Below are 20037 nucleotides of genomic sequence, written 5' to 3' on the forward strand. Positions count from 1 at the left end.
GCTTATAGAACTCACGTTTTCTAAGTAGCATCCTAGGGCCCTAAGAACACAATGCATTAAGATGCAGAATTCATGAGGCTAAACAGTGTATGTCGTTGACTTGGCTTTCTTTCTTTAGGGTGCTCCCGAAGTGCGTCAGGACCCAATCTAGCTAGCAGCAGTTTGAGATGCAGAATTAGCATATTGTTTCTTAGGGAATGCCCTTGAATGTGCTTGAGTGGCTGTCTTGTGTGAGGCGTGAATAGAATTGCTGAGTGCCAGCAAAGAAATGGGTTCCTGGCAATGTGCTGTAGTTCTGTGTGCCTGTGCCTGGCTTGGTACCTCAGGAAAGCTCCTCAGGAGATGTCAGGATCATTGCTGAATGATTAAGGTGCCGACACTGCAAGCCAGCGCTGCACCTGGGGACTCGCTCACGTTACAGCACTCCTGTGCAGAAATCCAAGGCAGGGGCCCCGCAGCGCCAGGTAAGCATCTCACCTTCTCTAATAATGCTCTCAAGTTATTGTCAAGATGTTATTGAGAAGTGAAGCTACGGCTTTTTTAGGACAGCTTAAAATTTTACATTATTTTACCTTTGAGAGAGGCTTAATACATGCATTTTATTAAAAAAAAGACTAAAGATATAGCTAAATATAAGTCAGCTGGAGGAAGTAAAATTCAAAAAGCAAACTTCCATGTAGAACCACCATGAGAGACTTAACAATATAAATTCTTATTAGCAGTATGACTTCTTATTAATCCTACATGCCAGGAAATAGTCCTTTATGAAGATAGAATGTTTCCATGTGGCAAAATGCTTGAGCTAGAAAAAAATTTAATCAGTTGAATGCAAGCATTACTAAAACGAGACAGAAGAAACTGTAAGCATTCTACAGTTTCTTAGGAACTTTCATTTGTCTTTTGAGCTGCAGGATACAATGACTGTCACTGCTTTTAATCACTTAAAAAGCAGAAATCTTTTCAGATTCCTGTCACATATTGCTGAATATACTGTGTATGAATCCAAGATCCAACATTCTGAATTAAAAAAAATAGTTTTGTGCCAGCTGCTGAATGCTTGAGGGACTGTCATTTTTGCTTAGGCAAAACTGAAATGAGAATAGTAAAACTATACTCTTATGACTCAAATGCATCTCAAGGCAGGAGATTAGATCTGAGTTGTCTTTGGTTAAATGAGAAGCAGACATAATAACAAAACTTGAAATCCTAAATTGTCTTCATATAAAACTTACACAACTATGATTTTGAGGAAATCTTGTATTTCAAAAAAAGATGCATAATTAGGTATGTAAAGTATTACATAGTTTCTGCTGATGATACTCCGAAAATGGATTCTTAAGAGCAAATCCTGTTAAGATCTTTTCATGTTGCTAGGAGCAATTGTTACCATAGGAACAATGTCACTAGTTAGCATGGCTTACACACGCATAACATATAACCCCAAAATTAATCTAATTAAAATGCCTTTAAAATTATGGATTATTGGTTTGGGTGGGGGTATCTGTAACATTATATATCTGTGTACTCTAACTTCTTAAGACCTCTTTTAGGCAAGCATATGTGAATTTTCCCACTGGTGGTTGTCATTTGTTTATCTCCTCATCCACTTTGTTACACTGAAGTTTTGTCATTCTGAGGCATTTAAGAAAAAAGCCTTAGAATTCGGAGCTCACTCATTATTTTTGTAGGGAACATTGAGTCACAGCAGTAGCGGGTGCTCAGCCCTGATAGGGCTGCTATGATCAGATTGTTTAAATTTTTTTTCAAAGAAAACATTGGCACTGACACAGGTTTAAGTTGTCCTCCTACCGCCCAGTCATTTCATCTTGAGTATTATTTCGAAAACACAAATCAGCGCAAGTAGCCATCCTCAATTTCTTTAAAAACAAGCCTATTCTAGATTCCCACTAAAAATCACTTATTCTTCTGATTGGCCTGAAAATAATTCTGTTCAGGCTACTCTGGGATGGAAAGGCTCCACTACTTTCCCTCTTTAAAAAAAAACTAGTAAGAATTAAAAGAATTAATATTGTGCATATATTGGGTCACAGATATCTATGTAAAGATTCTGAATTCAAGATTTAATTTAATTTAAACATGTCCAGAAAACAAATTAGGGGAAACAGACGCCAGTTGGGCTTGAATATGGGCACACTGCTTGTGACTTTCTTGAAGTACTCTAAATGGGGAGTTGAGAAGAGGTACTGGGGAAGACAAGGCACACCACCCTTGACCACAATGGGCTTCTGCTAATGGCCCATCCATCATCACCTTCCTGCCTTATCATTCCCTCACAAATTAGCTCATTTATTTCACTACAGATCAAATTACTTTTTAATTTCTATCAATAAAGTATGCCATCCATTACAGTAGCTATTTAATAAATTTGGCAGTGAACCAAACTTATTTCTCTTGGAGTCTGAGAGTAGCCAAGAAAAGAAGAGAAAATAACAACTGCTAATAGTTGTTATACATCCAACTTTGTATGTATGGATGTGTATAGTTGGTTGCATCTTTGTTCATTTTATTCAAGAAGTTGTTGGTACAACAACCCTTCCCTCTCAACTGCATCCCTTCCCTCAATTTCTTAATTTTGTAGAATATGCATTAAAATTTGTGAAGGAATGGGAAATTCTATCCTGTGAGATTTCCCCAGTGAGAGTCTTCCTTTTATCCCCACCAGTTAGGAAACATCCCTTCACAGCCTTCAATGGGTTAAGGGGAAGAAGCTTCTTGCTTTCTGTGAGGAACTTTCTGAGCACACCTAGCCCCTAGGCATCTAGGTAGCACAATCACCTGTTCTAATTAACTGAGCCAGGCAGTCCAGAAAGTGGTGCTTGCAAGCAGTTCCTTCACTCAGAGGGGTTCCAGTGACTCAGCATTGGCAAGATCTAGTTGCCTCTCAACCGTCTTCATTCCCTCACTCCTTTTGTTTATAAGAATTTGATCACCAGAAGAATTAGCTGTAGGATAAGCTTCAAGTAAGCTTCTGTTTTAAATTAGGAACAATTCTGTTTTACTCTTTCAGAGGAGAAATAGCCTTGTACACATCTACTTCACCAAATCAACAGTTTCTCCATCCTATTCAGCTTTACCCTAAGGCACTTTCTAAATTGTGTAACATATCAGAAGTCTTCTTCGTTTTTAGGGCTTGGTACTGAAAGTACCAAGAGTATCTGAGTCAGACCTTACCCCAGGTTCTATATACCCTACAGACATCATAGAAAGAATAGAACCTTGGTATCAATAATTTTCTAAGCTTCCACTTCCAGATGTAGAACGTGAAGGACATGATTTTACTCTATAGTAGTGGAACATCATAAAGATTGGCTGGATAATGCATGTAGAGGTGCATAATGGAATACTCTGAATGAAGTAACTTGGAAATAGGAAATAGCTTCTATATTACATCATCCACAGAACTGGCTACGGAGGCAATTGGACTAGTCCTTCATTGTGATCAATTTTTCTATAGTTTGTTTTTAAATCTACTACTCCTTGCCACTGCCATTCTTGGAGATTTTACTTTGAAATATAAAATTACTTCAAATTCAGGGGTTTTTTTTGCCAAACTTGGTTAAAGGAATATGTTTATGAAATAGCAAACATATGGAGATCTACATATGTCCATACATATATCTGTAGATGAATATCTATACATGTGTACATAGTTATATAGATAAATATACACAGATATATGACTAATAAGCAAATAGAAACTGTGTGACAATTCAAGTCATTCCGTGCACAATATAGAGAAATCATGAAGGACACCAAGAATGAAAAAAAAAATTCTAACAAGTATGGAATCAATTTTTCTTGTTTGGCCTTTTAGGATTTTTTCCACTCTCATTATTTCTAATGTTCCAAATGTGAAGTTGCATCTATTTTACTTAAAATCAGTCATGTAAAGTTATCAAAGACCTTTCCTTATCTGGGCACTGGTGGTTCATGCCTGGAATCGTAGCTGCTCAAGAGGCTGAGATTTGAGGATAGTGGTTCGAAGGCAGTCTGCGGGTCAGGAAAGTCTGTAAGACTCTTATCACTTGAGCTGTGTAGCTCAAGTGGTAGTCATAAGGAAAAAGCAGCTTAGGGACAGCACCCAAGCTTTGAGTTCAAGCCCCAAGGACAGCAAATAAGAAAAAAAAATATTTCCTGACAGGTCATTCTCTTGTTTCTTTTTACGTTTCTAACATACTTGGGCTTTATAAATTTTCCTCCCATCCTTCTGTATATTGATTATTTAGATTTAGTACTTTGTGAATTTCTCTCGTGCTTAATTTACTATTCTACTTTATAAAAGTATTGGGAATAATTTATATTTGCTATGTTTTCAGTCTCTACTCTCTATTAGTGTCAACTTTTATACTAGTCTTCATTAGATTGCCTTAAAAACAATTTAGCATCTCTATTTCATTATGTTGGTATCTACTTCTATTACTTATTTTTTGTCATTTTCAGTCATACATGTGCACAAAATAAACACTTCCAGGACACAAATGTCATGATCATTGAATGCAGTGTCAAAGTTCTTTTATAGTAGAAAACATTTCTTCTAAATATTCTTTCTGTTAAGATTACATTGCAAGCTGTTTTTTATGTAGTAGTGGCTCAATAAACATTTTAATTGAATTTTCTTCCCACATAGCAAGTTGAAATAAAATAACTTTCTTGAGATTTGCAAATACACTTGTGAGAAGAAAATATAAAGGTTTTCAGAGTAACTTTCTAAATTGAACATGCTTGTAAGACAATGAGCAAGTGAGATTCAATTAAACTCAACTTTTAGGTGGCTCTATAAAAATTAGGCACAAAATTACAAGAAATGAACCTATGGAAATTCTAATTGCCTAGAGTCTAATTACATCAGAAAGAGATATACTATAGAAGGGACTCTTGTATTTACTTCTTCACTATTATTCTTTGTTTCCTTAACTCTGTTTCTTACCTTAGAATTCATTAACCTATCCATTTTTACATGTGCCCTAGCATTGAATTACAATGTCAGCTTGATATTTCTTTAGCAATCTTCCCATACCTACTTCTAGATATGAACATTTTAGACTTTTGAATAAGCTTATTTAATGTATAATGTCATAAATTGCTTTGCAAGGATATCAAAGCTTCATTCTCATTCATGTAATCCATTAGGAAGAAAACTATGCAATTATTTATTTGGTTTAATACTGAGTCTTTATGAAGTAAATATGTCTGGCTACTCACATTACATATATATTGGCCTCTGTTCACTTTGTTATGCCTAGCGTAACCTTGGTATTTAAATTGTACCAATTACATGTATAGGATAAGTATTTATTGTACAATAAAGAAATAAAGTGATGGATGGATCATGTACTCATTTAGGAAAGTAATGACTTAGTTCATGTGCACTTTTAAATTTAAATAAACCATTAGAGTATTTTGTGCAAGGCTGTGATTTACTTAGAAATATAAAGATAAACTTACTTTTGGTTCACTGGTGGTATTTATCATACTGCCCTTAACAAAGGTATTGGTTGGACAGAATCTATTGGATTTCCCACAGAATATTGCTCACCAGAGGAAGTCTATTCCTCTAGTCGAGAAGTAGGCGGTAGGGAAATTGAAGCTACTGGGATGAGTCCAGTTTTACCCCAGAATGGAAAAATGGAAACTTGGCATTAAGAAAAAAATGAAAGCCAACCTCTTATTCTAATAACAAAGATAAGTTAATTAATTTCTGCATCACTCATTTTAGTTAAAAATCATTGCAGCTGTTGCCCATCTGGTGGAAAAATGAAAAAAACTGGGTGCTGACAATTTTTACATTTTAGTTTTGGTAGGCCACTCTAGTAAAAATAAAATTTCAAGTGTAAGGAAAAATGTTGTTTACTTGATGACCTTTGCATGTCTCTGTTTTACTGGCAACATATATTATATTGAGTAAATCCAATCCAAATAGTAAAAATGATTTCTTGCATAGTTGACAGGGTAGTACATAAGTATACTATAGATTTTTAGAATTTTTTAAAATTTCTGTGACAATTTAAAGAATAAAGCCTTTAAACTAGGTCTAGTTTGTAGGTCACAATGATTTGTTGAATATATTTTTGAATTTTTAAAATAAGGTAAGGGGATTTAGTATAGTGTTCATTGAAATGATTATAACGTGGGTTTAAAACTTTTTAAGTAGAATTGTTTATATCAAGCCCTATTAACAAATCTTAAATTCAAATGCTGGCCAACTAACTACATCTCTTAAAATATAGAATTAAAATCTCTATAGTGATAATTGATAATTAATTTAAACATACCCATCTCAGTGATTCAAAAACATGTCAATGACCAAAGTTTCACAAGTTAGAACAAATGAATTCATGAAAGCTTCAGCATATTCATAGGAAGAAATAATAAAGTATTAGTCCTAGGAATTCTGAAGTTTTAGTATGTATATATGTCAGAATGAAGATGAAATGTAACATTTTTGAGGATGCATAAGGTGATTCTTATTTGGTAAGGTAGCAGTGAGTTCCAGCACTACCATATAATTGGTTTGAAATAGCAACTTTTGATGCCACATCTAGAGAATAGAATAATATAGGCCACAACAGGTAGTAATTACCGAAGGTAATTGTACTGCAGCCTGCATGGTAAACATTAATGAAAAAAAAAAGATCTCTAAGCAAATAAAAAAAATTCTCAAACATCGAAAAGACAAAAAAGTTTGTGATAAATGGTTCATTTAGGCATGCAGCGCTGTGTGGGCAAAATTGGATTGCAATCATAGCCATTTCAAAAAAATGAAAACATTAGGAGAAAAGAAAATTGGACAGAAATGGCATAGAAATTACAGCCTTTGATCCATTCTGAAGAACCTTTTTCTGAAGCCTCAACATGAGTGGGCAGCAAACTCCTTCCAGTCTCCTGTTAAAACCTTTTGAAAGCTCACAGTCCATGAGCAAGAAAGAATCAATTTGGGACAAACAATGAAAGCATTTCTCAATGATAATCTTCTTTTCCCCATAAAATTATGCAAAATTAATTCCACTGTAAAATTGCTATCTGATTTTGAAATTGACATTTTGGAGAAAGTCTGTCTTGAATCATTCTTTACTTGCCCAACTAAACATCAGTTAGGCATGGGTTACATGGTAACTAATAACATAATTTCACAAAAACAAAGAACATTCTAATGTTCCTGGTTCCATATAGTTGACGGCACTATGGATCCAAGAATCATTCTATGAATAATAATGCATTCCTTGGAGCAAAACTGGGCACTCCGCTCTTGGAAACCGATCTTTGGCTATTACAAAGGATGCACTCTTGTTTCCAAAGACATGTGGTGTTCGATCTGTATTTGCAGAAACTTAAATTAATTCCTACAGCTTTGAAACAATAATAACCATAGATTTGTGCAATCACTATTTAAAATGCCTGTAATTTGATCCTAAAACATTAATATTTGAAATTACCCACTGGCTTTCTTTATTAAGTACTGGTAATTAATCATTTCATAAGGTTTGCTGACCTATTTTGTTAAGTTTGAGGTATTTTTTTTAAAGCTCTCAACTCACTAGTCCATTTAAGTTAGCTTTTGCACATAAAATAATTTTAGGTTGATATCGTCAAAAGGATGATGAACATCATGATATTCAAAAGAAGATTTATTGGTAAATAAGTATAGAAACATCATATTTCAGTAAAAATGGATTTATTATTCTAAAAGGACTGTTTAAATTTGACTTAAATTTTATTGTAACAGAAGATAGATTCTTTTTCTTACTGTATTTTATTTGATGATATTGTTTTCATTAACATTTTCTATTTGAACTTTTGAATTAGAAAGCCTTTCTAACTTAAAAATAAGTTATTATGAAGGAATTTTTTTTTACATCTTGAAAGTGAATATTTGTTTTATTGCTATTTAAAAATATTACTTAAAATATGAGTGCAGGATTTCAAATGAAATGCCTCTAATATAGTTTTCTTTTCTTACCTCTGTCAACGTTTGTTTTGTTTTGTTTTGTTCTTGCTTTTTTGCCTTGGGCACTGTCTCTGAGCTCCTTTTTGTTCAAGGCTAATACCCTACCTCTTGAGCCACAGTGCCATTTCTGTCTTCTGAGATTAATTGGAGATAAGTCTCATGGACTTGCCTGCCCAGGCAGGCTTTGAACTGCGATCCTCAGGTCTCGGCCTTCTTCTGAATAGCTAGGATTACAGGAATAAGCCGCTAGCACCCATCTCCTGTCAACGTTTAAGTCGCAAAGTTACCAATGGAATGATGTAAGCTTATATAAGATGATGTTAAGCGAAATGAACCCCAAGATAGGGACACAAATATCTTTTATCTTTCTTGCTATTGTTTCTAACAAATTGTTTCTAATTTATAATGTGATTTTTTTGTTGTTGCTTTGTATGTTCCTCCCCCACGGTATAACCCCTGTTTTCACTGTATTTGATGTCGGTGCCCTGTGTCTTGTATATACACTTCCCTAATTCGGGGAAGGGAAGGGGTAAAACAAAATGCTTAAATAGGGATACAGGTTGACCCATTGTAATAATGAGAAGTACAAGACACTGTGTTGAATATGAATTTTACAGCTTTGTTGGGGGTGGGGGGGAGCTATGAAGGTGGGAGGGAAGGGATGGTAGAGGAGGAGGCAACAATGCTCAATAGGAAATGTACTCATTACCTTGCTCATGTAACTGTAACTCCTCTGCACAGCATTTTTACAATAAAAAAAACGTACAAAAAAAAGACATGGACAGAAGAGCTGTTGGTAAAAGAGTATGAAAAGTTCTTTAAGGACAGGAGGAATGCATTTGTGTGATTGGCATCTACACATTATAATAATGCATTTTATATTCAGTTTTAAATAAAAATGAAACTAAGTCATAAAGGAAAGTACAGATAAACACTGTGAGGAAGGGCACAAAAGATGAAAATCAGTACAGGCAAGATTAGAGGTAAGGATGAATAAAAAGCTAGTAAAATCAACTGCCAGTCATCTGCAATGCTGAAACAGGCAGGAAATTTGTAATCCAGTAGTGATGCAGTCTTAACACACACCCTCACCTTTCTAGTTAAGTAATATATACCTCGCTAAAGGAACTTTCTTTCCAAGGAAGAACGTTTTTAAAAAATGTAAGAAGTGAATGGCTCTTTGGATGAATGTAAACACATTGAGGACATATGCCAAAGCCAGAAAAAGGAGCAAAAGGAGAATGAGCTTTTGAGGGCAAGAAGATAAAGGGAGATTCTTCAGATAGGAAACGGAACTAGTTTGCCAGTATCTAAAGCAAATAGTAATAACTGTGCGGCAGACTCTGCTGGCTTCACTAAGGTGCTCCAGGAACTGAATGGAGAAAAAGGAACCACATATTGAGAAAGCTTCTGAAGAGATTATGCCAGCCAAGAAATTGGGCATCTCAAGGATGAGACCCAGAGTCATTTCCATTACTGTTTTTGGCATTTTAGAAATCCTTGGGATTTTAGAACAATCTTGAATTCATAAGAATCTCATGTTTATGAAAACTGATAGTCCTTCTTACAATGAACGATTAAAAAGTGTGGAGTCAGTTTTAAGGTGGTTTAAGAAAATTAAAATAGGCATAGTTTTATAAATTGGGATTTGTAACATCAGATGGATGTTATGACCTACTTAATCTAAAGCACTGTGTTAGAACAAGGTCATTGAAGAACATTTAATAACAAGATAATACATTTGAAATTAATTCTGAAGAGAGAAACTGGGGATATCTACTGAACAGAATTTCAGGTTATGGTAGATATTGTTACAAACATCACCTTATTGGCAATAGAAAGTTGAATTGGACAAGACTAATAGGAAGGTAACCACATGTGGTCAGTAATACAGACAAATGATACTGAGCAGAAGCTAAGATTATGAGACTGGGAAGAATTTATGACTTGAAACTTCCTTTGGATACAGAATCATCCTGAATTTATGTATGTCGTGGGCAAATAGAAATCTTAGATGATTCTCTGGGTTTTGGTGGAAGGAGCAGAAAGTTGGGAGACAATATTATCTTTTGCACAAAAGGAGCCAGATGCTGCTAAGAGAAGGGAGAAAAATGATAGGAAACTCCAGAGGGAGGAATTGGGGGGGGTTATTCATAAAGTTGAATGTCAGGATGTGCACAAAAGACAGCCAAAAATGCACAAAGGGCAGAAAAGTTAAGGAAAGAGCTCTTGAGTACACAAGAAGAGCTTTGGGGGTAACTAAAACTAAACACAAACCGAGGTAGGTATAGATTAATGAACCAGGAGAAATGAGAGAAGACATTCTAAGAAGTAGGGAGGTCTATTATGCTAGGTAAGCGTGAAGAGAAAGAAAATAAAATAAATTTTGGAAACTTGAATAATAGGTTGAAGATCCATGAGATAAAAAGTATTGTCATACAGACAGAAGAGATACAATGAATAAAGAAGGCCATTCCATGGCAAAAATCAAGAACTCTAACAACAACAGATGCTGGAGGGGATGTGGACAGAAGGGAACCTTACTTCATTGTTGGTGGGAGTGCAAACTTGTTCAACCACTTTGGAAAGCAGTATGGAGGTTCCTCAAAAGACTATACATAGAACTCCCCTATGACCCAGCAATCCCACTTTTGGGCATTTACCCAAATGTTTACAAACAAGACCACACTAAAACTACCAGCACAACTATGTTTATTGCAGCATTATTTACCATAGCTAAGATATGGAACCAACCCAGATGCCCCTCAGTAGATGAATGGATCAAGAAAATGTGGTATATATACACAATGGAATTCTATGCCTCTATCAGAAAGAATGACATTACCCCATTTGTTAGGAAATGGAAAGCCTTGGAAAAAATTGTATTAAGTGAAGTAAGCCAAGCCCAAAGAAACATAGGTCCCATGGTTTCCCTTATTTGCAATATCTAGTATATGTATGAGTCAAGCGGAAAAGGTCAGATAATGTGATGTTAGGAAAATGAACCCTTAGATATGTATTTAAATGTTTTTCTTTCTTTCATGTATTTGTTTCTAACCCATTTATAAGATTATCTCTTTGTTGCTTTGTATGTCCCTCCTCCACAGTATAACCCCTGCTTTCACTGTATTTGATGTCGGTATAATTTGTGGAGGAGAAGGGGAAAAACAAGTCGTTTAAGGATACTGGTGGACCCGTTGCAACAATGAGAAGTACAAGTTGTCATGTCGAAAACGAACTTTACAACTTTGGTGGAGGGGGGAGGATGGGGTGGAGGGGCGGGGGGAGGCTGGGAAGGGATGTGTAGGGTAAACAAAGGAGGAGGCTGCAATGCTTGATAAGAAATGTACTCATTATCTTGCCCATGTAATTGTAACCCCTCTGTACAGTATGTTCACAATAAAAAATAAAAAAAGAAGGCCATTCCAGTGAATGATGGAGATACATGATACAACTGGACCAAAAGGAAAGATTTGTGGCATTCTGAGGGTGCTTTAGGATCTGTGGTGATGGTAGCAAGAAGTGAAATAGAGACAGACACAGCTCTTCTTTTGGCATGAAATAAAGGAAGTCAGAATTCCTGTGGAATCAATAACATTAAGAACCATTTCTACAACAGTTAAAAAGTAGATTTAAAGGACTAATATCAAGAAAATTATTACCTATTTACTCTAGTTTCAGAGAAAATAATTTCATGAATGTGAACTTTGTAATAGGTGTTATTATGTAAGGAATTACATAAAATACCACCACTAATCTGAATATTTAACTATTATACCTAGACTATATGGACTCACAGAGGAATTCATCATTACAGAAATTTGCAGCTGAGAGTGAGGAGAGAATTCCAAAGATTGAAGGCTCAGAAATGAGCAGGATCTAGGTATTATTCCTTAACTTCATGTGGTTTTTTTTTTTCAGTTTTGTCATCTGGAAATTGAAATTTTTAAACTGGATAGCAGTTATGTTTCCTACAATTAATAAATGTCAGTTCACTTGGTTTCCCATCTGAACTATGAATCTATGCCTTTAGCTAACTTTCATCAAAATTATAAGTAAGAAGAAGATATATAAAACATACCAAGAAAAAAAATCAGTTCCATTTTATTCCCTAAAAGAAAAATGGAGCCACAATTTTAATGGTTTATAGGCTATCCTGCTGCAGTTGTCTTTGAGATTGCCAACATAATAGGTGCACATAAATTATGACTAGAAAAAATAAACATAAACAAAGAAATAATCATTTATTTTAGATATGTTATCCTGCCATAGGGGAAAGTTGAATCAAATTGATTTAGTAGTAGTAAATCTTCCTTTTACTGTAGTATTTTACTGTTATTTTCACTGCTTTTTGTTCCTTGATCAAACTTTACACATGATCATCTTTCTGGCATGAAACATTCAATTGTGGTCACAAGTTCTTGGCAAATTTGAAAATCCAAGGGCCTTTACTTAACATGAGTCATTATGGTGATGCTATTTTTCTCCTACAATCTGTCTGTCCATCGATTCAATTAAACATTGAACACTCAGAAATAAATTCAACACGAGCATTTATTAGTTATAGACAAAAGATGTACCTATAAATCACTGTCACTAAATATTTTTGTCTGGGTTTCACGGAATTTTCAGAAAGGCTGAAAAACTTTTTTAAAAAATTAAATCAATGGATTTGCTAAATTTAATGAAAAGCAGAAAAATGTTGGTGAACTGAAACATATTTAAAAGTTGGTATTTAAGAGAACTGAGAATTCCACAGAGTCTACTCTATATTGTAATCATTGTCCCTAACACATCAATAATCTGAACATGCTTGAACATTTTTTGCTGGCATTTTTTTTCTTTTGAAATGCAGTTAAATTTTCTTCTTAATCTAGATATTAAATCAACTGTGCATATTTTCTTTAAAATCTGTGAATAATTTAATAGTGTCCTATGTTCACAGGGTAGTATCTCAAAGACAAAATATTTTTTTTTAATCTACTTCATCAGAAAAGACAGCCTATTAGGGTAATGATTCCATTAATGGACTCTTTTGACCCACTAGAAATACTTAGTTGTGCTTTTAAAACGTGCATTAAAATAGAAGAATTGTTTAATTGTGACTGCATTTCAGAAGGATAAAAACCAAATGGAATTCTTCTATTGGCTTCCACTCCTTTTTGAGTGCTCTGACTTCACAACAGAGATAGAGGTTCAGTGTGTGTGGCAGGGTCGGGGTGCGGGGGAGGGTTGTTCATTTGTTTTTGTGCCAGTTTTTGTGCTTGAACTCAGACTGGGTTCTGTCTATTCACTCTTTTGCTCAAAGCTTATCCTCTACCCCTTGAGCCACAGTTCTACTTCTGGCTTGTTGTTGGCTTATTGAAAATAATAATATCACAGATTTTCCTGTCCAAGCTTGTTTCAACCTACAATCTTCAGACCTCAGACTCCTGAGTAGCCAGGATTACAGGCATGAATCACCAGTACCCAGTAAAGCTTGAATACTTTTAAACTAACAGAATGAAAAATATGTTAATAGTTACGTAACTCAAAGTAGATGCTTTGGTTGTTCACTTTACCATTGTTAACTACATGGCATAAATTACTCAATCCTGTACTCAGTCTCTAAATAATCTGTCTAACTGAACAACATATTAAAATTCACTTGTGTCTAACATTTGCTCATCCATATGTGTCCAGCACTATGCACAATGTGTGTTATAAACACCTTGGACAAGATGGGTACCATAACTACTCCTTTAACAAATAACAAAACCAGTGCTATAGCAGAACCCTGAGGCTCACCTAGAACAGTTTATCTGACTGTAAATCCCATGATTAGTATATGAGTCCATTTACCTCATTTTTAATCCAGGAAGATCATTGGGTGTTCCTTTTGTACACAGTTTCATTGTATAGGCTAGATATCCATTTGTACACTTAATGCCTTGATATGGTTTGCTATTAGAAACTGTTTGGCTCCTAAGCTTCATGAAAAATTCAGGTTCTTTAATTTATTGAACTCAATCACTTAATCAAAAGTAATCAAAATTTCATACAATCTAAAGTTATGATTAGATGTATTCAGTAACTTCACATATTCCATGTCCCATTTGTCAAGAATGGTTGTAATAGCTACAAGCAAATACTGTCAGACTCTTCGTCCTCAGCAACACAGGAAGGAGGTGTTGCAAGTTGCACCTCCAGGATTGGCTTAGGTGAGACAGAGACACACATTGATGAGGAAGAAGAAAAAGGAACAGGAGGCAATGATAGCAGTGTTAGTCTAAGGTACAGAGAAGAGAAAGACAATGAGTTGATCTCTAATCTGCCCGTAACCTACCCATGGATAAGACTGCTAACCTGACCATAGGTTTGAGTCACCTCTGCCCTCACTATGCTTAAGACCCAGTCTACTTCAATGTCAACAAGCCTGTTCCACAAGACAAAATGTACTGCTTGCAGCTTATTACATGGGGATGTTTTTGCAGTGACCTTTTAAAGCACAATATTCTACAGGTATGACTATCATTCACCTTTTGCATTGATGCAGCTGGCTGAAGCTGTGACACCAGGTTATGCTCCTTAGGCAATTAAGAACTGCAAAAGACAGACTGACATGAGGTGAGAAAATCAAAATAGCTACAAAGAATCACCCTCAGTTCCATCACTATTTTAAGATGTCCTTTTTGCAATAGAGGTGACAAAAAAAAATCCCCCACTATAAATGACAGCTAAAATGCCTAACTTTTTCTATACACAGAGCAAAGAAAAACCCTTTAACTACTTGATCCTGTACAAGAACTCTTTGCTTCTCCTCAATATTGGTTTAGTGATAAATATTATCACATACTATATGTATGGATAAATATAGATACATATAGTATGTCAGACATGTATCAGGACCTAGACTGAGAGTTGAAGATACAAAGAGAAAATAAGGTGTGTCCTCATCTGCAGAGAAACTTAGGTTGGAGAGATAAGTACTCACCCAATTCAGTACCAAGAACTCTTCTACATGATTTAAATATATTAATTCATAATTCTCCCAACAACTGTTTTATGTTGTTATCTGCATTTTACTGATGGGGAAAATACAGCACAGAGAGGCTAAGTGACATTTTAACTTATTAAGCTAGTTAAGTTCTGGAGTAGGACTCACTAAGGACCTTTGTAGTCCATGTTTTCATCTACCATGCTATAAAAACACCTAAAAGAAAGAATGACTCAGGGGAATCCAGGAAATACTTCTGAGAGACAACCTTAGAACTGAACTCTTAAAAGATAAATTGAATTTAGGCAAAGGAAAGTCTTTAATGGCAAACACAAAGCATGTACTAAGGCATAATACTTTGTTGAGAAGCCCTTGATAACATTTGTAAAAAAATGGAATTTAAAGTATGTAGGAGAAATTTTTAAAAGATGGAGGAATTACATTAAGACTAGATAACAAAGGGCTTTCCATACTTTAAGGGGATTAGATATTGATCCTGAAAAATTAAAAAAAGAGCAAAATAAGTAAAAGGAAATGAGTAGTAAGGAATAGTACAAGATGTTTGTCCAAATAATGGATAATAAAAATGTAGAAATTGCACAGAGTTAGCAATTATGCAAGCACCTCATTCTCTGTGTAATTTGTTCTGGAATTCAGAGAGGAAAAAGAAGACATAAATGATTGGAATGGTAAAAAAAAAAACAAAACATTTTTCATCCATTCTACAAATTCAGTTCTAAGGTGTATGATTTTAGAAATACAAAGAAAAATGGCTCTAATTAAGGGCCATCTACCATAAGATGTATTCCAATTTCATAAATGTTAAAGATCAAGGGGTAAATACATCTTAGAAGTTGTGAATTACAATTTATCAGAAAAAAACTCAGGTAAAGATAGATTTCATCACTAAACCTAATCACTAAGTACACATTAATTGAAAAAATGGCTATTGAGGGCAATATAGAAATACAATGGAATCACTGAGGTAAGTGGTAGTGATGATGGAGGAGAATAAGTCATAATAATGGATAAAAGATAGTAAATAGAATTGTTGGACTTAGTCACATTACTGAATGCAAAAGGTAAGTGAGAAAGCCCCAAGTAAGACAGAATTTCAAGATAATATCTTTAAGAACAAAACCACTGAAAGAAGAGCAAATGGTCCTGTCACATTGTCACATCGAGAGTTTGGCTTTGAACATTAGGAGGTTGAAATAAAGGTCAGACTTTATGTAAGGATAACCAACAAACAGTTGGGTCTCTGCTCAAGAGAGAGGGCATAGCTTAAGACTGTTGCTTCAGGAAGCATCCAAGAGATGAGGTGGTCAAATAAACCATGGAAGGAGATCAAAACAAATCATCTACAAGGAAACATCTGGCTAAGGAGTGATGTTGACTTGAGCCAATGGAAAATATTCAGAATCAGTGAAAAAGATGGGTTCAGTACCTATTGTGATGAATGCTTCTAGGTCTTGATAATTATTATTATGGCTGAGGTAAACAGGTGGGTTCCAATAAATCTGGAGAGAAATTCAAAAGTGGGCTGGGAAGGTGGCTTGGTGGTAGAGTGCTTGCCTTGCATACATGAGGTCCTGGGTTCAATTCCTGAGCATCACATAAGCAGAAAAAGTTGGAAGTGGTGATTTGGCTCAAGTGGTAGAGTGTTCGCCTTGAGCTGAATAGCTGAGGGACAGAGCCCAGGCCTAGAGTTCAGGCCCCACGACTGGCAAAAATAAAACAAAACAAAAAAAAAAGTATAGAAGTTGTACCTCACTCATTATCTTGCATGGGTTTTAGCTACAACTTACATAAGTGGCATAAAAAATGTGATGCAACTAGGTTGAATTAACATCGCTACTTAGAATAAAGCCACTGGAAGTTTCACTGCAGGATTGTACTTTAGCTCTCTAGTTATTACCCGAACAACACCAACAGAATGGACTTTTATTTAAACAAAGAGTAATCCTGTGTGAATCAAACAACACATGCAAATTGCTGTCAGCTGTGCTTCAGAAAGATTAAAGGGAAAATTCCAGAAGGAATCAATTCATGAGGTTTAAGTTGTGTGTTGTTCAGAGAGGCAAGATGAAATCTCATGGCCGTTTTTCTATGTGTGTGTGTATATCATCCCTCTGTCCAGTATATCCACAAAAGTACATGCGCCCCACCCATTAGTCACAGAACCATCTCAGTTATCAGGTCAGCTGCCATGGTGATGCAGTGCTTGAGTTCCAGTAAGCCTTTAATAGTGACCTGATGCTACAACAGAATGCCTGCATCAATCATCTCTCTTCATCTGGTCATCTAGGTGGTGTGTGCTTTCCTATCATCACCAGAAGCAAAAGGCAAATGCAATATTTATTTTGAAAAAGATATTACAACTGCATGTTTTATTATATTTTTATAATTGTTCTATAGTTTATTGTTAATCACCTCTTACTAATGCCTAATTTATAAATTACTTTATTACTGGTATGTATGAATAAGATAAAGAATAGTATCTGTAGGGTTCTATACAATCTATGGTTTGGGGCATCTTGAATGTGGGACATGTGTTTGGTGTCTTGATTGAAAAAAAGAGAAAACTTTTTAAAATATGTTTTTTATTGTAAAAAGACTGTACAGAGGGGTTACAGTTACATGAATAAGGTAATGAGTACATTTCCTATAGAGCATTGTTACTTCCTCCTTTTTTTCCCGGCCACCCCTCTCATCCCCAACTCTCCACCACCATCCCAACCAAAGTTATAGAGTTCGTTTTCAACATGGTGTCTTGTACATCTCATTGTTACACTCCCCAAATTAGAAAAAGGTATATATAAGATGTAGAGCACCAGAATCAATACAATGAAAATGTGGGGAAAGAACATACCAAAGAAACAAAAAAATCACATAGTACATTATAAATACATTAAAAACAAAAGAAAGAAAGATAAAACCACTTGTGTCCCTATCTTGGAGTTCATTTTGCTTAACATCATGGGAGAAGAGCTTCACTATTCATACAACAGACAAGGGTCTCATATCATTTTTATTAATATCAGTAATTTTATTTTTTATATGTTTTATTGTAAAAAAAAGTGTACAGAGGGGTTACAGTTACATGAGTAAGGTAATGAGTACATTTCCTCTCAAGCATTGTTGCCTCCTCCTTTGTTTTTCCCTACCATCCCTTCCCTCCCCACCCCACCCCAACTCCCCCCAAGGATCTCATATCTAAAGTATACTTAGAACTCAAAAACTTAAATCCCCCAACAACAAATCTTCAAAGAAACTACTGCCCGAGATATAAGTGGGCTAAGGACTTAAAGAGAAACTTCTCTGAAGAGGAAATAAGAATGGCCAATAGACACATGAAGAAATGCTCAACTTCTCTAGCCATAAAAGAAATGCAAATCAAAACAACATTGAGATTCCACTTCACCCCAGTTAGAAATGCTATAATCAAGAAATCTAATAACAACAGATGCTGGAGGGGATGTGGCCAAAAGGGAACCCTACTGCATTGTTGGTGGGAATGTAAACTTGTTCAACTGCTTTGAAAAACAGTATGAAGATTCCTCAAAAGACTCCACATAGAGCTCCCCTATGACCCAGCAATCCCACTTTTGGGCATTTAACCGGACAATCACAAACAAGAATATACTAAAGCTACCAGCACAATTATGTTTATCACAGCATTATTCACCATAGCTAAGCTATGGAACCAACAATCCAGATGTCCCTCGGTAGATGAATGATGAATATATATGGTGGAATTCTATGTTTCCATCAAAAAGAATGACATTGCCCCATTTGCTAGGAAATAGAAAGATTTAGAAAAAAATTATATTAAGTGAAGTAATCCATGCCCAAAGAAATATAGGTCCCATCGTTTCCCTTATTTGCAATAACTAGTATATATCTAGGACAAGCAGAAAAGGTCAAAATATGGTCATATATAAATATGACCATATAAGATAATGTTAAGAGAAAACTTTTAATCGTTGGTAGTGTGCTCTGTTGGAACTTCTGTCAATACACCAAGCAAATTTGATACTCAAAACTCTATTTTATTAATAAATGAGATTAAGCCTTTTCTTTGGGTCAAACAGCAAGTTACTGGCTGGGGATTCCACCTTAAGTTTCTTGCTTAAATGTTTTTGTGGATTTCGCAGTGTATTATAAGTCTACATAAAGCATCAACATATATGTGTGAATTTTTATGTGTGTGTGTGTATATATATATATATGTACATATTTTTTCTTTTTTAAAAACTTGTGACCTTAATATATTCTCTTTTTTCACTTGGATTATAAAATGGAAGCAAATCTATGTCTTTAACATAAGAAACCAACCAGGTGATAATTAATGCAAAAGATAGCCTGGCTTCAAGGCGTGAATAATAGAAAATATTTGGAGTTTGGCAGAGTGGAGAATAATCCCCCATCCCAAAGTGTCACAACCACTCAACATTCTATGTTTCCAATCTTTTGCTTTTGTGAGGGAAGGTGGAAAGATAAATGAAACTTCTCATTATTGATGTTTAACTCCAATTTTAAACATCCTCAAAGGCTAAAGTAAAACTGGCAATAATTATTTTCTAAACAGAAATCTTCAGTAGCAACAATTTTTCTGCTTTACATCTTGCATATTGCTATGTCTGTTTTTTTTCTGGTGTTTATGTTGCTTGATTCGCAAAGCTTCACTCTCATTTAAATAAAAGCAATGTTCTTATTACCACTGAAGGGAAATACAGTCATTTATTTTTGCTCTTATTTTCAGACTTCGGTGGGGCTGCTATTGTCTTATACTGAGTACTCTAGTATCCTTTCCTTTTTGGCATTTCTATTATTCTATTGATACTTGCTAATGTCTAGTCTATAAAAGAATCTATTAGTTTTTTTTTCACATTAACTGCCAAGAAATGTTTACTATATTTAGACTTGCAGCCATTTGTTGAAAGATTAAATGTAAGATTTTATATCTTTCCTATTAAATTATATTTATTTTATCTTATTTATTTTCTTTTTTGTTTGTTTTATTTTGTTTTTTGTTTTCTCTGCCAGTCCTGGGACTTGAACTCAGGTCCTGGGCACTGTCCCTGAACTTTTT

At 35.0% G+C, this 20037-nt stretch overlaps 1 protein-coding gene across 3 annotated transcripts in view; it reads left to right on the top strand.

The window, feature by feature from the left end:
- LOC138813399 (synaptotagmin-1) overlaps positions 1-20037 on the top strand; it is a 337314-nt gene that overhangs the window by 70373 nt on the left and 246904 nt on the right. The window contains exon 1 of one of the 3 annotated variants that reach the window (XM_070001792.1): positions 303-464. The exons of 1 other annotated variant lie outside the window; for it this stretch is intronic. In XM_070001792.1, the coding sequence (XP_069857893.1) occupies positions 362-464 (103 nt within the window). In that variant the 5' untranslated portion in view covers positions 303-361. Of the gene's footprint in view, positions 1-302; positions 465-20037 lie in introns of those variants that run through there. One more of the 3 variants, XM_070001791.1, reaches the window with a different exon arrangement.

This window comes from Dipodomys merriami, unplaced genomic scaffold (assembly GCF_024711535.1).
Source record: "Dipodomys merriami isolate MVZ:Mamm:240054 unplaced genomic scaffold, mDipMer1.0.p SCAF_598, whole genome shotgun sequence".
Taxonomy (NCBI): domain Eukaryota; kingdom Metazoa; phylum Chordata; class Mammalia; order Rodentia; family Heteromyidae; genus Dipodomys; species Dipodomys merriami.